This window comes from Plectropomus leopardus, chromosome 23 (genome assembly GCF_026936395.1).
Source record: "Plectropomus leopardus strain MGB_pleo_1.0 chromosome 23, ASM2693639v1, whole genome shotgun sequence".
NCBI lineage: Eukaryota > Metazoa > Chordata > Actinopteri > Perciformes > Serranidae > Plectropomus > Plectropomus leopardus.
This window is the reverse complement of record NC_142198.1, coordinates 6,307,669-6,330,705: the sequence shown is the minus strand read 5'-3', so window position 1 is coordinate 6,330,705 and position 23,037 is coordinate 6,307,669. Positions and strand designations below refer to the sequence as shown.

Genomic DNA, 23,037 nt, shown 5'->3' with positions numbered 1-23,037 from the left:
TGTGAGCTGAGATTTTTCGATGTATGTCATGGATGTAAGCAGAAGCAGTGTAGCAGGGTGTTCAAGTCAGTCGGTTTAAAAAAGACTTTGGTGCCAAGCTGTCAGGTGGATATAAAGCATGGACCGTTAAAGGTTGTGCCATTGAGGAAGTCAATCTCTGAATTTCTGATTACTGAACTGACTTTCATGGATGGCTAATGGGGGTTCTGAATCGTCCTCAGTGTTAAGACTGAATACAAGCCCTAACCGAAGTGGTTCTCCTTGTGTTGGTCCAAGCTTTAATATGGGGAAGTGGGAAGTTTAAGACCACCTTGCCAGCTTTAGTGCACTTCTTCCACCAACTTGGTACCAGTTCTGTATGCAGGGGTATGCAGTCCCCTCCAGTGAATACTGCATATAGAAAAATACGTTGAAAACAGAGATCTTTGGTCTGTTTACAGTCACTCAAGCATGCCATACTATACAATGACCAACGAGTGCAAACACACTATAGTTGTGTGTATCTTTTATTCTGGGTAAGGGTTTTGGTGGAGACTTAATTCAGTTGTCATGGATACCAATGGCTTGTTAAGAACAAACAAGCATGACCAGCACGCGTATGGTAAACCACTTAAGTCTGTGAATAGATAAAACACAGAAAATAGGAAGTTTCTGACTTGCAGACTGTGAGAATGTTAAGCTTCAGATACAGAAGCACACATCTGTCATTCATCACATTATTTAAAACTCTCACCATGGGCCTGTTATTTTAGAAATAGCACTTAAAACATGTAAACTATAATCTATAGTTCTGTACATTGGTGTTCAAATCACCTCCTATATGTCTTTTAAGGATTACAGTTCTTAACATCTCTTACCTGTCTGCTAAAATCATTTTTATGGCTAATCAAGGTTATGTGAATATTATTTTGCATAGAAGTTGGGGCCATCTTAGAAAAAGTCCTCTGTGTATCTGATGTACATTTTTTTTTTTTTTTATTTCGTTGGAACATTACTTTGGTAGCTTCATATGAAATAACTCCAAAACAACTTTGCCTCATATCTCTTGTGATAATCACTTTGCAGCAACAGTCTGTGTCACTGCCACATGTTTGTGGTAAATTTAAAAACTGGATAAGAGAGAGAAAACTTCCACCTCTTAAGTTCAGAGCAGCCGTCCTGAAGCCCAGTCAGACTGCAGAGCTGCTGTCGTTCACACTATGATGAACTGGACCTTAATAACAGCTTCAATCATCTGCAGCTTCAGTAAGTACTGGCACACATCTCTCAACCTAGAATTACAAATTATTTGCTTATTAATACATTTGTCAAAAGGGTTTTTTCTCATCCTTCTGTAAGTCTCTGCTGTGTGTTTCAGGCTGGATTTCTGTCTCAGCTGCTGAGTCTCAGACTGTGGACGTCCTGCTTGGTGAGGACATCAGTCTCACATGCTCTAACATGTCCGGCTTTGTAAAATTCTGGTTCAAAGTCGTCAACAAAACCAAGGCCATCTGGATCTCCACCAAGATCGATGATACCGGAACGCCATCTTACTGTGATAGCTGTCAAAATGGAAAATTTAATATGAGATCCAACACCTCTGATTCCTCTCTCGAAATTAAACAAGTGGAGTTATCCGACTCTGGAATGTATTTCTGTGGCGATTACTCAGAAGGCCGGGCATTGTTCTGCACACAATATTTAAATGTTAAAGGTAAGATTGTTGTGAAATCCATTTCTATCTGTATTTGTTTATTTAGAGAAAAATAGTATACAATATGTTTGGTTGCAAATTGAATAATTGCCCTCAAAGTATATAATATATAGATATTTAAACATTTTTTAATCAAGAGTAATGCCATTTTGAGTACAAGTAAGAGTAACTTTATCTTCATTTTGTTCATAGGACATTAACAGTGGCTAAAAGTGAGATTCTCTGTAACATTTCTCAACATTATGTAGATTCACTGCCAGTCTTTTTGAGGTTAAAACAATGTTGAAAACTTGGATAATTAGAATGACTGTCTTTCAACATTTGCTAACTTAGTCAGTGCTTTCAGAGAACATATCTAATATCCTCATTTTGTTAACAGGCAGTTCTGAACTTCATGATAATGCTGAAACAAAGTCTAAAAGTAAGATTTATTTGATTGTGCAGATTCCCGTTTCTTCGTTTTAAGAGAAAAACAGTTAAACTTGAGTAAATGTACTGTTCTCTCAGCTCTCAAGCCAGTAAATAGAAAATAGAGACTGAATCTATTTTATTTGCTTTGAGCAGAGGGTGATGGAGTAATGATGCTGATGAGTGTGATCCTGGGAGCTCTGACAGTTTTTCTCTTGATGGTCATCATCGTTCTGGTTGTTAAAAACAGAAAACTTCAGACAGGTATTTTCTGAAAGCTACAGTTCTATGTTTGTTTGCTTGTGGGGTTTTTTTAGTCCACATTTTTAACGTTTGAGGAATTTGAGCTTTGATCTTCTGCTCAAACCTTCTGAGCCCAGCTTGACCCGCTGTGTTCAGGCTGGGCCGGGCTGTAATTTCCAACTTGACTAAAACAGCATAACTGCAGCATTTTAAGATATTTAGTGTCAAATCCTGATTGCACATATTTTCTTTGTCATTCAGCTGCCGGTGCAGAACAGAATCTTCGGCAGCGTGAGGTGACTCAATGTTTAAATTTACTTATCAGTGTATAAGTTTAGATTTCTTTTTTTTTTTTTTTTTATCTCAATTTCAGTTTGCAAAGACTCTAAAAAAAAATAGAAGAGAAGAGAAGAGAAGTCAAATGTTGTGTATGCTCGTCTATTAAAGAAGTAATTAGAGCACATGAATACAGAAAGCAGATATTTTAAATGTTCCTCCAAAAGATTCCACATTTGTAGATATTTTTTGCAAAATAACATATTATGTTCAACTGACTGTTTGTCCCAGAGGGCAATTTGTGATGCAGCAAGTGTAAAAACATAATTCTAAAAAAAACACATAGCACAAACAATGTGACACAGACTCTACCTTAACTCCATAGGGCCTATAATAATTCAGTGGCCGTTAAAAATGACATCATAACGTAACCATTTCTGCAATAAAGGACCATCAACAGGTCATCATAGTCACAAAAATGCAACATCAGGACAAGCACCATAAAGGCCAATGCTGTAATACAGCTCACAAGTAGTCAAGCCCATTGTGATAATGGGCTATATAAATAAAACATGGTTTGCCTCAGAGGGCTTTACAGTGTACAACATCCCTCTGCCCTTAGACCCTCACATCACCCAAGGAAAAGCTCCCCAAAAAGAACCACTGTAACGGGGAAAAAAAAGGAAGAAACCTCAGGAAGAGGAGTAGAGGATGATGAGGGATCCCTCTTCCAGGACGGACAGACGAGCAATAGATGTCATAAATAGCAAATGAAATACAATCATGGCAAAAAAGGAAAGAGAAAGAGAGAGGGGGAGAGAGGCACAGCAATAATAGAAACAGATGCATGCCATATTACAATAATGGTAGGTGTGAAATTAGTAATTGCTCTCTATGATGATGTTGAGGGAGACGATAACAGTCTCATGCATATGTTGAAAGGGAGGTGTCCAAAGGCAAGATCAAACAGTACAGTATGTACTGTTACTATCACAATCAACAGTATCAACAGTGTCAATACTACAATATAATATGTATGCTACTGTCAACCAGTCATCAACAGCAACATCATCAATACTACAAGTACAATGTGTACTGTTACTGTCACGCTGTCATCCTCATAATCAACATCATCCTACTATAATGCAACATGTACTGTTACTGTCGCCATGTAATCATTATCATCATCATCATCATCATCATCACACGTAATGGACGACCAAAGTAGTTACGTCCTCCTACTATTGGTGGTTAAAGTATGAATGGAAACAGGAATGAAGGAATTTTTAGATCTATTTTTTTGGCAACAGGTGCACTTAGGCTTATGCCTAATTGTAATAATTCATGTAGTAATAAAGGAACTGGATATTTCAACTGCCATGTCTGTAGTAAAAACGTATATTTAAAAAACTGGCATTTGTTTTTATGAATATAGACTTCTATGACGCCTGCATGTTTACTGTTACGCTCTGCTGACTGACAGCACTGTCTGTGTCAAGGAGATATCTGTATCTTCACACTTCTGACTTACTCAAACCCTGTTTTATCCCCACATGTGTGTGAGCATCTATCAGACTTGTGAAAAGATGCCCGACACAGCGTGACACTTTCACATCCTCATATGAAACCATCCACTCTGCAGGTTGCACATGTGGAGGACATGACAGATCACATAAAAGCTGCAGCAGGTGCATCTGCCAGCATCTTACTTAGAAAATGTCAAATACTTGTTACTTACACCTGCTGGGATGGAGATAACAGATTCTGATTTGTTTTCTCAGAGTCCTGCCCTCCATTTTTTTATTTTACTTTATTTTATTTTCAATCCACAATGGCCCTTTTACGCCATCATACACGACAGACTCCATGAGTTGGGATATAATTTCATATCTGGAGCCAAAACAGCAACACGAGGCTCAGGGAGCCACTGCTGTGAGAATTTATGGATATGTAGAGTCATAGAAACATAGATTTATGACACGCAGAAAAAGGCAAGGAGCAATTTGGTACAAAATAAACAAATGACAGAAGAAAGAAAGAAATGAGTAGAATAAGAAAATAGTTTTTTAAATGCTTGAGCACAAATTGTCCAGAGGGAAAAAAAAGAAAAAAAGGTAGGGAAAATGATAATAATTATAAAATATAATAAAATAACAATACAATTATTTATTATATAAAAATTATCAAAATGACATTTAAAATTATGCTACAGAATTATCATAAATGTTAACGTGTCCAGGTCATTTCCAACTTAATTTTTGACTTTTTTTTTTCCAAGTGATTTTCTTGTACTTTTTACAAATTTCTTGTTAATATTTGGGTAATTTCTTCTTTGATTGCTCATCGCCTTACAATTGGCTCATGTTTCAAACGGTTAAAATACTTTGAAAACAAATCTTTATTGATAATTGTCCATTGTCAAAAGCCAGGATGGGCCGGAGGGGCTGACAGGATGTTTTTACATGTACAGTGTGAAATCTCTTCAGTCTTGACGATCGGACCGTACCGCGGGAGCACATTAATCGTGAGCTTTGGCTTTGCATATGAACAAACATGATACCCTCCAACTTTACGCGTGGTGGAGACTTAATTCAGTTGTCATGGATACCAATGGCTTGTTGAGAACAAACAAGCATGACCAGCACGCGTATGGTAAACCACTTAAGTCTGTGAATAGATAAAACACAGAAAATAGGAAGTTTCTGACTTGCAGACTGTGAGAATGTTAAGCTTCAGATACAGAAGCACACATCTGTCATTCATCACATTATTTAAAACTCTCACCATGGGCCTGTTATTTTAGAAATAGCACTTAAAACATGTAAACTATAATCTATAGTTCTGTACATTGGTGTTCAAATCACCTCCTATATGTCTTTTAAGGATTGCAGTTCTTAACATCTCTTACCTGTCTGCTAAAATCATTTTTATGGCTAATCAAGGTTATGTGAATATTATTTTGCATAGAAGTTGGGGCCATCTTAGAAAAAGTCCTCTGTGTATCTGATGTACATTTTTTTTTTTTTTTTAATTTCGTTGGAACATTACTTTGGTAGCTTCATATGAAATAACTCCAAAAATAACTTTGCCTCATATCTCTTGTGATAATCACTTTGCAGCAACAGTCTGTGTCACTGCCGCATGTTTGTGGTAAATTTAAAAACTGGATAAGAGAGAGAAAACTTCCACCTCTTAAGTTCAGAGCAGCCGTCCTGAAGCCCAGTCAGACTGCAGAGCTGCTGTCGTTCACACTATGATGAACTGGACCTTAATAACAGCTTCAATCATCTGCAGCTTCAGTAAGTACTGGCACACATCTCTCAACCTAGAATTACAAATTATTTGCTTATTAATACATTTGTCAAAAGGGTTTTTTCTCACCCTTCTCTAAGTCTCTGCTGTGTGTTTCAGGCTGGATTTCTGTCTCAGCTGCTGAGTCTCAGACTGTGGACGTCCTGCTTGGTGAGGACATCAGTCTCACATGCTCTAACATGTCCGGCTCTGTAAAATTCTGGTTCAAAGTCGTCAACAAAACCAAGGCCATCTGGATCTCCACCAAGATCGATGATACCAGAACGCCATCTTACTGTGATAGCTGTCAAAATGGAAAATTTAATATGAGATCCAACACCTCTGATTCCTCTCTCGAAATTAAACAAGTGGAGTTATCCGACTCTGGAATGTATTTCTGTGGCGATTACTCAGAAGGCCGGGCATTGTTCTGCACACAATATTTAAATGTTAAAGGTAAGACTGTTGTGAAATCCATTTCTATCTGTATTTGTTTATTTAGAGAAAAATAGTATACAATGTGTTTGGTTGCAAATTGAATAATTGCCCTCAAAGTATATAATATATAGATATTTAACATTTCTTTTATCAAGAGTAATGCCATTTCAAGTACAAGTAAGAGTAACTTTATCTTCATTTTGTTCATAGGACATTAACAGTGGCTAAAAGTGAGATTCTCTGTAACATTTCTCAACATTATGTAGATTCACTGCCAGTCTTTTTGAGGTTAAAACAATGTTGAAAACTTGGATAATTAGAATGACTGTCTTTCAACATTTGCTAACTTAGTCAGTGCTTTCAGAGAACATATCTAATATCCTCATTTTGTTAACAGGCAGTTCTGAACTTCATAATAATGCTGAAACAAAGTCTAAAAGTAAGATTTATTTGATTGTGCAGATTCCCGTTTCTTCGTTTTAAGAGAAAAACAGTTAAACTTGAGTAAATGTACTGTTCTCTCAGCTCTCAAGCCAGTAAATAGAAAATAGAGACTGAATCTATTTTATTTGCTTTGAGCAGAGGGTGATGGAGTAATGATGCTGATGAGTGTGATCCTGGGAGCTCTGACTGTTTTTCTCTTGATGGTCATCATCGTTCTGGTTGTTAAAAACAGAAAACTTCAGAAAGGTATTTCCTGAAAGCTACAGTTCTATGTTTGTTTGCTTGTGGGTTTTTTTTAGTCCACATTTTTAACATTTGAGGAATTTGAACTTTGATCTGCTCAAACCTTCTGAGCCCAACTTGACCCGCTGTGTTCAGGCTGGGCCGGGCTGTAATTTCCAACTTGAGTGAAACAAAGTAACTGCAGCATTTTAAGATATTTAGTGTCAAATCCTGATTGCACATATTTTCTTTGTCATTCAGCTGCCGGTGCAGAACAGAATCCTCGGCAGCGTGAGGTGACTCAATGTTTAAATTTACTTATCAGTGTATAATTTTAGATTATATCTAGCCATTAACTGAGTGCATTTGATTTTTATCTTAATTTCAGTTCGCAAAGACGCTAAATAAAAAATATATATATATATATGTTTTACAGAATCCGGGCTCTGATGAGCTGAACTATGCAACGGTGAATTTCCGAAAAAAAGAAAAGAAATGAAGAAAGAAGAGAAGAGAAGAGGAGTGAAATGTTGTGTATGCTCTTCTTTTAAATAAGTAATTAGAGCACATGAATACAGAAAGCAGATATTTGAAATGTTCACTTAATATGCTGTGTGTCTGTAGTGGTATGGGGGATGAAAGTACAAAAATACAACAGTAACTCATTTGTACATGTGTTTTTTTTATGTCCTGTACATGTAAAAAGTCTACTGTAAGACAACAGCGCTGTCGATACCATCTAAAAGAGAAGTCTAAACCAAGATTTCCCTTTAGCCGAGTTCTACTTTCTCCAGCTGCACTGTTTCTTTTACAGTGTAGCAACAACCACAAAGCACACTAACAACACTACGTCAAAACCCTTATTTGGCCCAATCATGTATGGAAATCTAGAGGGCTTTTAATTTGACATGAATTAAGTAATTAACTAACAAAAAAAACCTCAAAGATTTACTTTCCATATACACACACACAATGGACTAAAAACCAACAAAATCTGGCTACGTGAGACGACAAACAATCCTGTTTTTCTGCCTGCACACAGTGGTACCTTTCCAAAAATTATCTAAACAAACCGTGAAAATTAAAGAAAAAAATTTTGACATATAAACACCTGTCTCAATTAGAGGCCCAGTCTGGCTGCCATTGGTTCGTTTTTTTGGGATGTACAACACCAGATTGTTGGCTACTTGCTGAAGATATCGTTTATTAGTTGCTTAGATCACAGATACATATAAATATACTGCCATATACTGCTTGATTGTATTCCATCTCTGCTAGGCAACAGTTTTGTGTGAAAGGAAATAAAGGCCCGTCCCAGATATAAGCCTGTTGAGTTCAGCGATTTAACCAAATTATATCCTGAGCCATGAATTGAAATTTTACGGCAATTAACAATAATTGAGCTGCAGCTTGTGGCACCACGTTAGCTGCACGATTGTTGGAACAAATGACAATTGAACCAACAACCAATCAGATGCACAGAAACAGAGAAGACTGCCTTCTCATTCAGCGACCTTTTTAACAAATACTGTTAAAGGGATAGCCTGCCCTAAAACCACAAATATGTATTTTCCTTCTTACCTGCAGGGTTAGTCATTAATACAGATTAATCTAGATTTTGAGCTGTCAAGTGTCGGAGATATTGGCCGTAGATATTCCAATATCATGAAACCAGATGGCACTTTACTTGTGGTGTTCTAAAAATACCTTTTTTTTTAAAAGGCAACAGCAATGTCTCTTTCCAAACATCATGACTGGGTTACTCAAGAAAATATATACCTTCCACCTACACTAAATTTAGCTAATATTTCCCTAATCCTAAAAAAAAACAAACCACCAGACGAGTGTGGCTCATACAGCCCTATAAGCCTTATAAATGTAGATAGCAAATTGCTCTCTAAGATTCTAGCTAGGAGACTGGAAGATTATCTACCCTTACTTATAAACGCTGACCAGACAGGGTTCATCAAGAATAGGCTCTCATATTCTAATGTTCGGAGGCTTCTTAATATCATACAATATTCCTCACAAACAAAACAAAAAACGCTTGCCATTTCATTAGATGCCGAAAAGGCGTTTGACAGGGTGGAATGGGGGTTCATGTGGGATATTCTTGATAAATTTGGATTAGGGGGGGAATTCTTAAACTGGATTAAAATAATTTATCATTCTCCTGAGGCCTGCGTCCTGACCAATGGTGTCCGCTCTTCTCCTTTCCCACTTCACAGAGGGACGCGACAGGGCTGCCCCCTTTCCCCCCTCCTTTTTGCCCTTACACTAGAGCCTCTTGCAGAACGTATTAGAAACCACAAAGATATACATGGTGTTACTTTGGGCAGGACTGTACACAAGATGGCTTTATATGCGGACGACATTATACTTTTTGTCACAAGTCCTGAGATTTCAGTTCCGGCTATTCTATCAGTTATAAATGCATTTAGTTTAATATCAGGTTACAAAGTAAATTACGCTAAATCTGAAGCTATGCCTTTAGGAAACTTTGGAAGTATTAATTCGATGCCTAATTTCCCGTTTAGATGGGCCACATCTGGCTTTGTCTATCTTGGAATTAAAGTGTCACCCAATGTTGAGGATCTGTGGAAACTTAATTTCACATCTACAATTGGAGCTATTAAAAAAGACCTGGAGAGATGGCATGACCTCCCTCTCTCGTGGATAGGCAGAATTAGCTTGATAAAAATGAGCATACTCCCCAGATTACTCTACCCCTTACAGATGCTTCCGTTATGGATACCCAAGAAAGTACTTTTGGACCTGGAGAGAACATTTTCAAGATTCATCTGGCACAATAAAAAACCTAGGATTAGGATGAAAACTTTACAGCTGCCAGGAGGACGAGGAGGCTTAGCCCTACCCAATTTGAGATTTTATAATTGGGCATGCCACACCCGCATAATTTGGGGATGGCTGCAGTCACACTTAAACTCAGTGACCAGCATAGATGAATGGTTTACTACTCCCTTCTCTCTATTAAGTAAGCTAACGAGTGCTGCTAGAACTACCCCCGAAATCAAGAAAAACCTTATCATTTACAATATTATTAAAGCCTGGCAAGATATGATTAAATTTGTAAGGAAGAACACACCAGCATATGGTCTAATACCATTGACTAAAAATGAAGGGTTTGCCCCTGGAATTAGAAATAGTGTATTCGATATATGGCATACAAAAGGGATCAGGCTTCTTGGAGATTTGTATCAGGAAAACATACCGATGTCTTTTCAGCAACTGCAAGAAAAATACAGCATCCCCTCAGCACATTTTTTTGGGTACCTACAGGTCCGGCATTTTATGCAGTTGAAAATGGAAAACTTCCCTCCAGACACGCCTCTTTTTAGCGACATAGATTTATTTATATTGAAACGAAGAGATACAAAACATTTTCTGCCGCACTCCTATTCATTATTCTGCTCTATAGATCCCTCAGACATACGTAAGGTTATACAGAAATGGGAGGGTGATCTCGGTGGTGAATATATTGAGGATGATTGGGAAGAAGTAATCTCTTCTGTTAAGTCTACTTTTATCTGCAACCGAATGAGAGAAACTCAATTTAAAATTTTGCACAGATGCCATATCACACCTGTGATACATAACAAAATAAATAACCAGATCTCCCCACTTTGTAATAAATGCAAAAGAAATATTGGAACATACTTTCACAATTTTTGGGAGTGTCCCGGGATTTCTAAATTTTGGAGTAATATAGCACAAGAATTGGGTAAGATTTTTTCAGTAAAGGTTGCTAAAGACCCAGGTCTCTTTATCTTGGGCTTGCCCTCTAAAACTGTCCTTAAGCAAAGTGAACTTCAAACTTTGTGATAAACTTTTACTTTTGGCTAGAAGATGTATCTTAAAGCAGTGGATCAGTGAGAGGCCTCCCTCAGTCAAACAGTGGCTTCATGAGACCTATAGTATCTTACCATTGGAAAGACTAACTGCACATGTAAAGGGCGATGATGAACTGTTTGAGAGATCCTGGTCAGCCTTCCTAAGGTATTTGGCTCCATCCTTACGTGACATCATTAAAAAGGGGAGATTTACACTGGATTGGAATACTCTTTCTATCTCTTAGATCCTAGATTATTTTTGTGACTTATCCGGTGTAAAGTGTCTATGCCTTATCCGTGGGACAGGATGTATTTATTTGTTTATTTATCTATTTATTTTTCATTTTATTATTATTATTATTATTATTATTATTATTATTATTATTATTTATTTATTTATTTATTTATTTATTATTTATTTATTTATTTTCTTTCTTCTACCTGAGGAGGCTGGGAATTTAGGAAACCGGTCTTAGAGGGAGTGTGGATTCAGCTGGATGAGTTACTTGACAGCCCATGTAAAAACTTGGAAGTGGGTGGTGGTGTTTTGTTTTGTTTCTCAAACATGCATTTTATTTTCTTTATCATTTTTTTTTTATTACTTTATTTGTCATTACTAAGAATGCTGAGAATGTAAATGGCACTATGTTGTTAAATCTCATTTATGTTGAAAAGTCAATAAAAATATGTTTAAAAAAAAAAAAAGAAAATATATAATATCACGTAGGAACTATTTTCTTGCTACTGAACAACACCCACCAACCGTATCACTGCATCCGCATCATAACCACACACAGAAAACACCTTCATGCTCCCACAGAACGAAAGTTACAATATTTTGTATTTGTAGAGCATTTTCTGTACTAAAGGTTGCACATGTTTAAGACATGACACATCGCAGCTAAACCAGCAGGTTAAGCCCACATTAATCTCTACTGTGATGTGCTCTGAACCTACTAAGCCTTGCAAGCAAACTACTGCTGCAACCACTGTCATAAAAGCATTCACATCATAAGTGTGAGCAGCCGGAAAACTATCAGAACAGCCGCCTCTTTGCGTAGAGACCACTCTGTGGAGCAGAGTTCACTTACAGACATTACAGAGGTGCAGCCGTACTGTACACACAAAGATGAACTTCACCGTGATAACAGCTTTCATCTGGACCTGCAGTAAGTACACTTTTTGCTCTCAGATTATTGGTTCTCATGCAGTGCAGTAATCTACCAGAGCTCATCGTTCATCAATAACACTATTAAGGTGCATTGTGTTCAGTTAATGAAAAAATGTGTCATTTATTTCAGGTTTGATGTCTGTCTCTGTTTCGGAGTTCCACACTGTGGAGGTCCAGCCTGGTGAACAAGCCACACTGATGTGCTCCAACTACACCAAACCTTTTATCGACCGTATATTCTGGTTCAGACTGGCCGACAGACCCACTGCCACCTGTATCTCCTCTATGTGGAGCTCTGAAACCAAAGCTTCGTCCTGTGATGGATTCCAAGATGCCAGATTTAATATGACATCCAACATCTCTACCCTCTTCCTCGTGATCAAACAAGTGAATTTATCTGACTCTGGACTGTATTTCTGTGGATCTCGCTCAGGTGGAAACGCAGCAATTGTCAGTGCAACATTTTTAAAGGTTCAAGGTAAGGATGTTCTTTTGCCCTCATCCCAAAAGAGGTTGAATACTAAAGAAAACGTTTCTGTAATGATGTTTCTTGTAGAAGAGATGGGTGAAAAAACAAGCATGACGAGTGTGATCCTGGGCGCTCTGGTTATTTTCCTCGTTACAGTCGTCATTGGTCTGGTTGTCAAAATCAGGAAACTTAAAACAGGTACTTTTGCAAATACATAACTTCCTGTTTGCCAAAAAGTTTTAACAGCAGAATATTTGAACCATTAAGTGACCAGGTGTTCTGTTTTTGTCATTTAGCTCGTAAGGAGGGACACAATCCACAACACAGTGAGGTCAGCACATTTTTATCTTGGGTCTATTTTTATATTTCGTCTGATTCAAGTCATTTATCATCGTCAATGACTTTATGTTTTATCGAGTGACTGTTTCTGTGTTTATTTACAGAATCTGGGCTCTAATGCTCTGAACTATGCAGCACTGAGTTTCAAACCAAGAGCAAAAAGCATCAGAAGGCCTCCATCAGAGAACCAGCCGGAGCCAAATGTTGTGTATGCTGCCCCCAGATAGACTCAGGAAACGACTGGAACTGCAGCTTATTGTGGAACTGATGCTTTGTCATATTAAACTGATACTAAAAGAGGACCACCACTGTCAAAAAAAATGTAATTTTCTAATAAATATTCTATATTCAGGTATATTCTGGGATCTCTGCTATAGTTTTAATTGTGAGAACGAAAGATGATGGTGTTTGATGGAGGAGTCAGTTGGGACAGTGATGAAAAGACTTACTATTTTCTTATTGAAAAAATAACATAAAATGACTAAACGTGATCTTTTTGAAAGTGCTTTTACCGTCATCTCTCTCTTTCACTCTGTCTTGCAAATCTTATTCTGATTTGGTGACTGTCAGCAGACAACAGACAGATGCAGGTCTGCAGCAGTGGAGGAGTCACTGAGGTAAACCTCACTTGTTTGACAGGAAGACACAGCACCATGTGGTCACAGAACAACTGAGGTGAAAGTCATGAGGCCTGTGAGATCAAAGTTCTGCAAAATAAAGGCTTAATGAAGCAGAGAATACTGGCTGGCTTTCTACAGTCAAGTAGTGAAGGTGAACAGATTCTACATTTGTAAAGATGTTTTAAAAAAGAAACATATTTCATGCAGCTAAAATGACCTGGCCGAACATTGGCCCAAGCTCAGCACATCAGAAGAAATAAATTGGGCCATGCCCATTTGCTCAACCAGGCTATGAGTCAGAATTAATGACAGGTCAAATAAACTGGCCTCATTCCTTCAGCCATGCCTCAGCCAGGATAGGCCCATGTCTACCTAAATCTTGGCAACCGTCAAGCAGCCGTGCCTCAGTCTGCTAAAGCCTATTCTCAATTTGGCCCAGATTTGGCAACCATCATAGGGCCAGAATAGGTTTTGGTGCTTGTCTCAGCCAGAATAGGCTCATGTCTACAATACCCAATTTTGAAAAAAGAACATGTTTTGGTGCTGGCTGCCATTTTATCAGGCAGCTGTGTCTAAAGCGGGACAGGCCTGTGTCTACAGTGTCCACTTGTGGCAAATTTGTCAACCATCAAGCAGCCATGCCCCAGCCAAGATAGGCCTGTGTGTGCAGTGCCTAATTTGGCCCAGTTTTGGTGACCATCAGTAGGCCAGAACATGTTTTGGTGCTAGCTGTCGTTTTTTCCGGCTGCAGTTTCTCAGTCAGAAAAGTCCCACATCTGTAACAGATTAAAATCTGAGCCAGATTTGGCAAATATAAACAAGCGAAAACTGGCTCACATTTTGGCGCCATGGAGCCGGAACACAGCCGAAGTCAACCGACAGTCGGCCACAATTAGGCCGAGTCTTATGGCCTCCGGGGAAAGTAGGAACTTAAAATGTTTAACTGTGATGTCTGAATTGACTTTCATGTCTGAATTAAAAATGTACTCCATTAATGACACCCACTTGTACATTTTTGCATTTTGCTGTCAAACAGCTCTGTCTGCATCAGGGAAACATCTTTATCTTTACACCTCTGACAGATATGAACACTATTTTATCTTCACATATGTGTGAGCATCTATCAAACTTGTGAAAAGATGCTTGAAGCAGTGTGGCACTTTCACATCCTCATATGAAACCATCCACTCAACGGGTGGCACACGTTTAAGACTTGACAGATTGCAACGCAGCTAAAGTAAAGGCAGCTATATATACACGTGTTAATTATTTAGAAATATAATCACATTAATCTCCGCAGAGGTGACCTCTTGCATGAAGAGGCTGTAGTTTCAATAGTCAGTTGCACTTCCATAATTTAGGCTACGATTAAATACTGAGATATATGAGTGTGTCCGTTTGGAGTGTGTCTTTTGCACAGTTTCCGGACTGGATCTGCCGATCATCACGAAGCTCCGGTAGCTCTGAGTCTCTGGAGGCACTTCCACTTGACAGAAAACAGAATAAAGGTCTTTATTTATTTTTTTTACCTCCACCCTGCTCTGCCACGCCATCAACACAAAAATCCCGCCTCTTAAGTTGACAGCACTCTTCGTGGAGCACAGCTGGACATTACAGAGCTGCCATCGTTCGCTCTACAATGAACTGGACCTTGATAAAAACTTTAATCATCTGTAGCATCAGTAAGTGCTGACAATACATTTCTCTCAAAATTAAAACTTATTATAATATATATTATAATATTCATTAAGAGATATTGTTTTCTGTCTTTTTGCTTCTGCTGTGTGTCTCAGGCTTGATCTCTGTCTCAGACGCTGAGTCTCAGACCGTGGAGGTCCAGACTGGTGAGGATGTCACACTCATATGCAATAAGACATCAGACTCTCCGACATTCTGGCTCAGAGTGGTCAACAACAGCAAAGCCAGCTTGATCTCCTATACGAGCAAGTCGCTTATCAAGCCATCATACAGTGACGAATTTAAACATAGACATTTTTCTATGACGTCCACCACCTTCAGTACGTTTCTCTCTATAAAGAAAGTCGAATCGTGTGACTTTGGACTGTATCTCTGTGTCTATTACGATGACGACCTGCCAGCTTTCGGTGTGAGACATTTAATTGTTAAAGGTAAAATGATTATACAATCCGTTATAAAGCTCTACATTTGCTAATTTAATAATTGCCCTACAAGAACATCATTTATGGTTTTTTAATGATCTTTAAAATGAGAATGATGTCATTTTGGTACGATTAAAAGTAAATTTATCTTTATTTTGTTCATAGGTAGTGATGAACCTCATGAGGATGTTGACAGAGTGACTAAAAGTAAGATTCTCTTTAACATTTCTCGACGTTATGAAGATCAAAACAATGTGGATAAGTTGGATAACTAAAACGATTGTCTCTCTAAATTTTCTAAATTAATCTGTGCCCGAAAAGAACATAGTATGTGGCAGTTACATGATTTTTCAAACAAGATAGCGATACAAATTTTAAGTAAAATCAAGGCTAAATGTTTCTTTACTTTGTTAGGTCCTGATGAGCCTCATGATGATGCTGACAGAAAAAGTAAGATTTCTTTAGTTGTGTGGATTAACTGCTGTCATTTTAAGACAAAAGCAGTGTGGCAAACTTAAGTTTTGTCAATTTAATGTTCTCACAGTTCTCAAGCCAGCAAATAGAAGATAGAGATTAAATAAATATTTTTTGCCTTTTAGCAGAGTCTGATGGAATAACAAAGCTGATGAGTGTGATTCTGGGCGCTCTGACTGTTTTCCTCCTGACAGTCATCATCGGTCTGGTTGTTAAAATCTGGAAACTTCAGAAAGGTACGTCCTGAAATGTAATGTTTCCATCTCATTTCATATTTTTTCCTTGTAATAAATATTTTTTAAAGTTTTTGTCTTTTTTAACTGTGGAAATTCCAGTATTTAGTCAAGCCCTGCCCCAAAACTGCTGTTGTGGTTCAGGCCCAGGCCAGGCGTCAACTGAAAGAGATTTTTAGGGACAGATCAACGCTCTAGTGTGAAAATGTTGAAAGAATACAAAATTTCATTTTTGGTAAAACAGAATAAAGTTTTAGGATATTGATCAAATCCTGATTGCATATATCGTCCCTGTCATTCAGCTGCCAGTGAAGAACAGACTCTACAAGAGCGTGAGGTGATTCATTTAAAATTATTTCGTAAAGTGAGCATTTCGTTTTTCTCTAAATTTCAGCTCGGAAAAGACGTGTGACTGTAGATTTCATGTTTTACAGAATGCGGGCTCTGATGACCTGAACTACGCAGCAGTGTCTTTCTTTCAAAAAGGAAATAGAAGAGAAGTGGAGTCGAATATTGTTTATGCTTCTACTAGATAGTAAGCTCGGGAAGCAACCTGAGATGCTTTCGGAGTAAATCTGAATCTGTTTTATTAAATGAATCTGCAGTTATGCTTTTGTGTGGGTGGTGAACAGGAGGACTGACCATGAATTTGTAAAAAAAAAAAAAAAAAAGAAAAATGAAATGAGTAACCCTCTTCCATGTCAATGTAGAAAGTAGACATTGCAATGGCTGAATAATTGTTTTTTGTGTGCTTATACTAACATGCAAAATAAAAACACAAAGATACAGCAGCCATTCATTTTAACACCCTCTCTTTTTTCTTTTTTATAATAATAAGTCCACCATCTACTGCACTGTCTATTTTAGCCTAAAGAGAAGTCTCAAACAGCTGGGTTCTATTTTCACCAGTGTGTTACTTTCACAATGTATCAACAGCCACAAAGTACATCAGATACAACTATGAATGAAAAAATATCTCAAAGTCACTGTCTATGCTGATAATCCAACCCCATCTTACTAATAACTCATTGAATACTCACACCCTTTCGTGCGAGTATGCAACAAATGAGGCAACAACATTTTTTAATGCTCCAAGCCACTGTCCTACTATAAAAAGCAAGAAATTCCACATAAGGCAAGCGCGAAAGGAGGTAAACTCATTAAACAAACTCTGAACTTTCACCCAGGAGACCAGTGTGTATGTCCATTGTGACATCAAAAGTCAATCCAGTTAGTTAATAACAACACAGGGTGCTAATGTTTGTGTAGCATACTATGCTAGTGTCACGACATGTGACTTATGTCATATGACGTTCGTAACAGACTTATTTTGAGCCAAACCATGATGTGTGTTTTTCTAAACCTAACCACCCCCTTATATTGCCCAAACTTAACCATTTGCGTTTGTTGCCTAAACCTAAGGCGGTAAATGTTAAAATTAAGGGCTTTTTTAAACGTATATAACATTATTTTGAAAAGAGACTGTATGCATTTAGTAAGCAAAAACTGTGCATTTCCTTGAAAGCAGAGATTTACTTTCAAAAGACACTGGGCATGTAATAAGCGCAAGTTGACATGCCATGCCCAAGGCTCCAAAACTGACTCTGAAGGGGTACCAAGAGCGCCATAATTTGATGTATAGGGCCACTGACCATGTGTCCGTATTTGATGAGCTGGGAAAGAGAATGTGTAAAATGATGTAGAAAAACTTTACTGTAACTCTTTCACAATCATTTCCTTATCACGCACGGGGCATGATGGTAGTTTAGGGCAGTCGTGTCCATCAAACAAACATTTAGATAAATTCACTGAAGCATTCTGTCACGTACTTGCACAAGTGTTACCAAAAGCTCTGATGCAATTAAAGGCTTACAATATCCCTTTTTAACTTAATTGGTAATTAACACTTCTCTATCTTAAACTCTATATCCATCAGAAAGAACAGAAAGACTAATCATGACTTTTCTTGTACACTCACAATGCACAGCACACCAACAAAATCAGTCAACTGAAGACCCAAAGTCAAAATATGCTAATTTTCTTTGCCTGTATGTAGGAGTACCTTTACTTACATTCCTAACTAACAATAATTGCACCTTGTGGCATCACCTTGGCTGCACATGATTGGTGGAACAAATGACAATCGATAAAGCAACTAATTTGTGGCAGAGAACATAGAACAGTTCCGCCTTCTCATCCAGTGCCTTCTCTTGAGTATAGTGGACTGAAATGGCAATGGGCAAACTTAATAGCAACATCTTTTTCTAGAATGACAAACCACATATCTTGTTTTGAGCAATATAATGCAGGAACTATTATTTTCTAACAAACAACAAATCCTGGACAACGCAGTTCAACCAGGAGGCTCCTTTTCTGTATGCCGAGCTGAGGACTGTGCTGACAGAGGAGAGGGTGTATGCTAAGAACAAAGACTGGTGTGTCAGTGGGAATGTGAGGTGCTGTCCTGTTCCTGCAGTGCATAATTGCTAAATATCTTAAAGAGGTGGCTGCAGTGCGGTGCAGCCCATGTTGCAGAGAAGCGGCCATACAGCCGTTTTGTTGGGGTCAGGATGTGTGATCAGTGAAATAACTCAACTAGAAACAATGGATTACCAGAACCATCTGGAAACATGGACAATTAGAAAGCAGCAGCCAATGATGTAATGAGACACACAAAAAACTAAATTAGACAGTGCAAGTTAAAGGAAATGATTATATTTCACTGGATTTGTATTATTCCATGTGACAAATCAATGATTGATAGACTAATTTATGTTCCTAGAGTAAAAATACTCTGTATAGTGAAGGTATTTTTGTATTTGTAGAGATGAGAGTAGTGAGCATCCTGGTGGCGTTATGTCAAACTGAAACGGTGTCACACCTATCTGATCACACTTAGCAGACCCAAAACGCTTACAAATTTGCATCAGTACTGTCTTGTGAAAAGATGCATGTTGCAAGGTGACATTCAGACGAGGTGTCTCATATCAAAGTATATACTCTGCTACAGGTTGCACATGTTTACAGTATGACAGATCACTGCAAAGGCCCCATCCATTTCCACTGTGAAGTGCATTTAAACCTACTAAACCTTGCAAAAATTAAATCCAATAAATAATATTGGCTAGGTAAGATTTAAACTTCTTTTACTGGTACAACTGTTTTGGTTTTTATTTGTTTAGTAGGAAATTAAGTTACAAGTTAATTTAGTTTATCCTTATGTAGACCATTTAAAATGCAGATTGGAGTACTATGAATGAATAAATGAACTACAGGGTCAAACATCTATGGAGTGGTGTGTTAACAGCAATCCAATAAATAAGCTTTCAGTTAAAGCATCTGTTAGATATGTGTGTAATAATGAATTATGATGTCTGCTGATATAAGATAAGAGGAGTTGATGAAGCATCAGAGATTACACTGTCTTTTACACTGGCACATCGCCTATAGACGTCTACACTCTTACTAAGACATCACCTAGATTATCTTAAGTGTTATAGAAAGAAAAAAAAGTCATTTGTCCTGTTCTGAGTGCAGTTATTCTTGCAACCATTGATGTGACAGCATTCACATCGTGAGAGAACAGCCCGCCTCTTTGCGTAGAGACCACTCTGTGGAGCAGAGTTCACTCAGACATTACAGAGGTGCAGCCGTACTGTACACACAAAGATGAACTTCACCATGATAACAGCTTTCATCTGGACCTGCAGTAAGTACACTTTTTGCTCTCAGATTATTGGTTGTCATGCAGTGCAGTAATCTACCAGAGCTCATCGTTCATCAGTAACACTATTTAGGTGCATTGTGTTCAATTAATGAAAAAATGTGTCATTTATTTCAGGTTTGATGTCTGTCTCTGTTTCGGAGTTCCACACTGTGGAGGTCCAGCCTGGTGAACAAGCCACACTGATGTGCTCCAACTACAGCAAACCTCTTATCTCCCATATATTCTGGTTCAGACTGGCCGACAGACCCACTGCCACCTGTATCTCCTCTATGTGGAGCTCTGAAACCAAAGCTTCGTCCTGTGATGGATTCCAAGATGCCAGATTTAATATGACATCCAACAGCTCTACCCTCTTCCTCATGATCAAACAAGTGAATTTATCTGACTCTGGACTGTATTTCTGTGGTCCTCGCTCAGGTGGAAACGCAGCAATTGTCAGTGCAACATTTTTAAAGGTTCAAGGTAAGAATATAGTTATGTTGTTAATCACTGGCAAAGCTGGACTGTTATATACTGTAAAAAATAACATCCATTACAGATTGTAGTATTAAAAGTCTCCCTTCCTCTAGTTAAAATGTCTATCATCATCACATTTATAATTGGGCTGTTTAAGCTTTCAACAAATAACATAGTCTGTGTATTTAAATATCAGTCAGATCTTCAGCCACTAGAGACAAAGTACTGTACAGACACTAATGTAACGATATCTCCAGAAATCTTTCTCAGAGAAACAAGCCTGAGAGTGATGCTGGGAGCTCTGACCGTTTTCATCATCATCGCTGTCACTGGTGCAGCTGTCAGTATCGGCAGACGTCACACAGGTATTTGTTCAAGGCTATCTTAAACTTCCTGTTTGGCAAATTATATGGATAACATTTTTTGATGGATCAGTTAATTGACAAGATTTTTTTCTGTCTCTTAGCTCACAATGAAGATCCTCTTCAGACTCAGGTGAATCAAATTTTAATAATGATTTCAGGTAAAGGGAAAAATTAGGGTTTATACAGTCATGAAAAACATCCAAAAGTCATGGAATTTGCAAATAACAATTACCAGACCTGGACAAGTTTTGGAAAACTAAACATACCCTGAACGTTTTGGAAAAGTCATGGAAATCTGTCTCATGAACCTGTATTATAATGCACGATATGTGAAAATCTAATAATTATATATTTTTTACACTTCTTGGCTGTCAGTGGTGTAATTTTGTTTTTGTTTTTCTCATTTTGAGAAAACATACCTTCAAAACCTGTGGATATGTTTTCTTTCAAAATCCTTGAAAAAAAAATTGTAATTTTTTTTTTTTTTTTTAAATTGACCCAAATCTTGAAAGATCCTAAAGTCATGGAAATATTCTGGGAAAAAAGTATATAAACCCTGAATATTTATTCTGCATGTTTTGCTGTTAAAAATGTGTTGGCATTACTTCAGGTAGTTAATCAGTGGATGATTTTTTTCCTTCTCACTATGTCAGTTGTTTGTGACGTATAACTGTAAATGCTTTTATTTACAGAATCTGGACTCTCGTGACCTGACAGCAACTCTGAGTTCGTATCCAACAACATTAAGAAACAGGAAGCCGGCATCAGAGAGAGAAGTGGAGACTCATGTTCTTTATGCTGACAGCAGATAGAAGCTGCAGCTCATGCTGGAGTGAACATCTGTGTGCAGCAGTGGAGGAGAGTCAGCTACACATAACGCAGGTTTAACAGGAAGAGACAGCACAGTGTGGTGTGCGCACATCTGAGGTGAAGATCGTGAGGCTGTTATAACACCGAGCTCTGCGAGAATAAAGTGTGAAATAAAGCCTTGAACACTGGCTGACTTTCTTCTGTCCATGTGCCTATTGTTGCCAGCACTATCTGTATCTGTGTCAGTGTGCCTGATTATTTTAAACCTGCAACTGCTGAGCCAAGCATTGACTCATTGCTTCCTACAGACCCATATTAAAAAAATCAATTTATTTCCAGGGTTTGGGAAAAAGTAGTTTCTGAACAACTTGTACAACTTGTATATTCCAGTCTGGTTTTCATTCGAAGCACATTACCGAAACTGCTCTGCTCAGGGTTTCAAATGCATATGTGGCTGTCAGTTCTCCTCCGCTCCACGTCATGCACACACACACACACACACACAGTCAGACAGAGAGTAGTGCGAGGCAGATGAGAAACTCTACACGCATTACCTTAAGCATGCTGCAAAGCACTGTAGCTTTTGCAAGTGATACATCACCTGATAAAGATTAATAGTCTAAAAGCCAACGAGTAAACTGGTAATGGAGAGACATCAAAGTCAGCCATCTGAAAAAAAAGGTAAAAAAAATATCTGTACTTTTCAGACACACACAATATGAAACTAGCATCAGTGGCAAGGATGCAAAAGCTAGCCCTGCTGCTAGTCAAAGTACCAGCCAGAGGAATAGCAGCTCTGATACTGCTGGTGCAAGTCTGGAACAGAAGACTTCCAGCTCTCCTGCTGAAACTGCATCCCCTGACTAGCAGCCCAGGAAACACAGCAGGATAAAAGGCTTTGATCCAACTTGGCTGTCAGAGAGAAAATACTCCTTGGGAAAGTGAAAACTTGGCAAATAAATAATTTAATTAATCAAAAAGCTATACATGAATATAGTACATAGAAAATTAAAGCAGAATTACTTAAGTTTTTTTGATTGGTTGACAACAGTAGCCACAGAGAGGGGTTCCCCTTGTGTACTTTTCATTGTTTTGTACTCGTAAGTCTTCAAAAGGCGCTATATTAACAAAGTTTACATAAGAACTTATACTAATGAAGTCAGAACCAAAGGAATCACGGCCTTTAGCTCTCTGCTTCTCTCAAAAAAAGACCTCTACGTTCCCAGAGAATACAAACACGTTATACAGTGAAGGTAGTTTGTGTTAGATATGAGCAGTGAGCATCCTTTTAGTGTTACATTAATCTCAAATTGTGTCACTGCTCCTCTCATCACACTTACCGAATCACACCTAACAGACGCAATTCTCTCACAAACTCGCATCAGTT

At 38.0% G+C, this 23,037-nt stretch overlaps 5 protein-coding genes across 12 annotated transcripts in view; 4 read left to right on the top strand and 1 right to left on the bottom strand.

The window, feature by feature from the left end:
• Positions 1-23,037, bottom strand: part of LOC121962270 (uncharacterized) — a 67,356-nt gene that overhangs the window by 31,256 nt on the left and 13,063 nt on the right. The window lies entirely within an intron of this gene.
• Positions 571-7,676, top strand: LOC121962269 (uncharacterized). 7 transcript variants are annotated; one of them, XM_088073641.1, is made up of 7 exons: positions 575-1,245; positions 1,358-1,693; positions 2,073-2,114; positions 2,258-2,365; positions 2,606-2,640; positions 5,740-5,919; positions 6,032-6,172. In XM_088073641.1, exons 1-6 carry the CDS (start codon positions 1,200-1,202, stop codon positions 5,875-5,877), a joined length of 705 nt encoding a protein of 234 aa, XP_087929767.1. In that variant the 5' UTR covers positions 575-1,199; the 3' UTR covers positions 5,878-5,919; positions 6,032-6,172. The 7 variants fall into 7 exon arrangements, with proteins under 7 accessions (XP_087929769.1, XP_087929772.1, XP_087929767.1 ...); XM_088073644.1 differs by lacking the exons at positions 575-1,245; positions 2,073-2,114; positions 2,258-2,365; positions 2,606-2,640 and adding exons at positions 6,747-6,788; positions 6,932-7,039; positions 7,277-7,311; positions 7,452-7,676 and having other exon boundaries at positions 1,561-1,693; positions 6,032-6,367; XM_088073643.1 differs by lacking the exon at positions 6,032-6,172 and having other exon boundaries at positions 571-1,245; positions 3,243-5,866.
• On the top strand, positions 7,923-14,459 carry LOC121962273 (uncharacterized). Of its 2 annotated transcripts, XM_088073640.1 has the most exons (5): positions 7,923-12,035; positions 12,168-12,515; positions 12,594-12,704; positions 12,803-12,837; positions 12,950-14,459. In XM_088073640.1, the coding sequence occupies exons 1-5, from the start codon at positions 11,996-11,998 to the stop codon at positions 13,070-13,072; spliced, it is 657 nt and encodes a 218-aa protein (XP_087929766.1). In that variant the 5' UTR covers positions 7,923-11,995; the 3' UTR covers positions 13,073-14,459. The 2 variants fall into 2 exon arrangements, with proteins under 2 accessions (XP_087929766.1, XP_087929765.1); XM_088073639.1 differs by having other exon boundaries at positions 12,168-12,704.
• On the top strand, positions 14,588-17,204 carry LOC148185601 (uncharacterized). Its single transcript, XM_088073647.1, has 7 exons — positions 14,588-15,147; positions 15,259-15,594; positions 15,751-15,792; positions 16,000-16,035; positions 16,185-16,295; positions 16,595-16,629; positions 16,727-17,204. Exons 1-7 carry the CDS (start codon positions 15,105-15,107, stop codon positions 16,826-16,828), a joined length of 705 nt encoding a protein of 234 aa, XP_087929773.1. The 5' UTR covers positions 14,588-15,104; the 3' UTR covers positions 16,829-17,204.
• LOC148185600 (uncharacterized) lies at positions 19,852-21,838 on the top strand. Its single transcript, XM_088073650.1, has 5 exons — positions 19,852-20,001; positions 20,134-20,481; positions 20,733-20,840; positions 20,942-20,970; positions 21,533-21,838. Exons 1-5 carry the CDS (start codon positions 19,962-19,964, stop codon positions 21,650-21,652), a joined length of 645 nt encoding a protein of 214 aa, XP_087929776.1. The 5' UTR covers positions 19,852-19,961; the 3' UTR covers positions 21,653-21,838.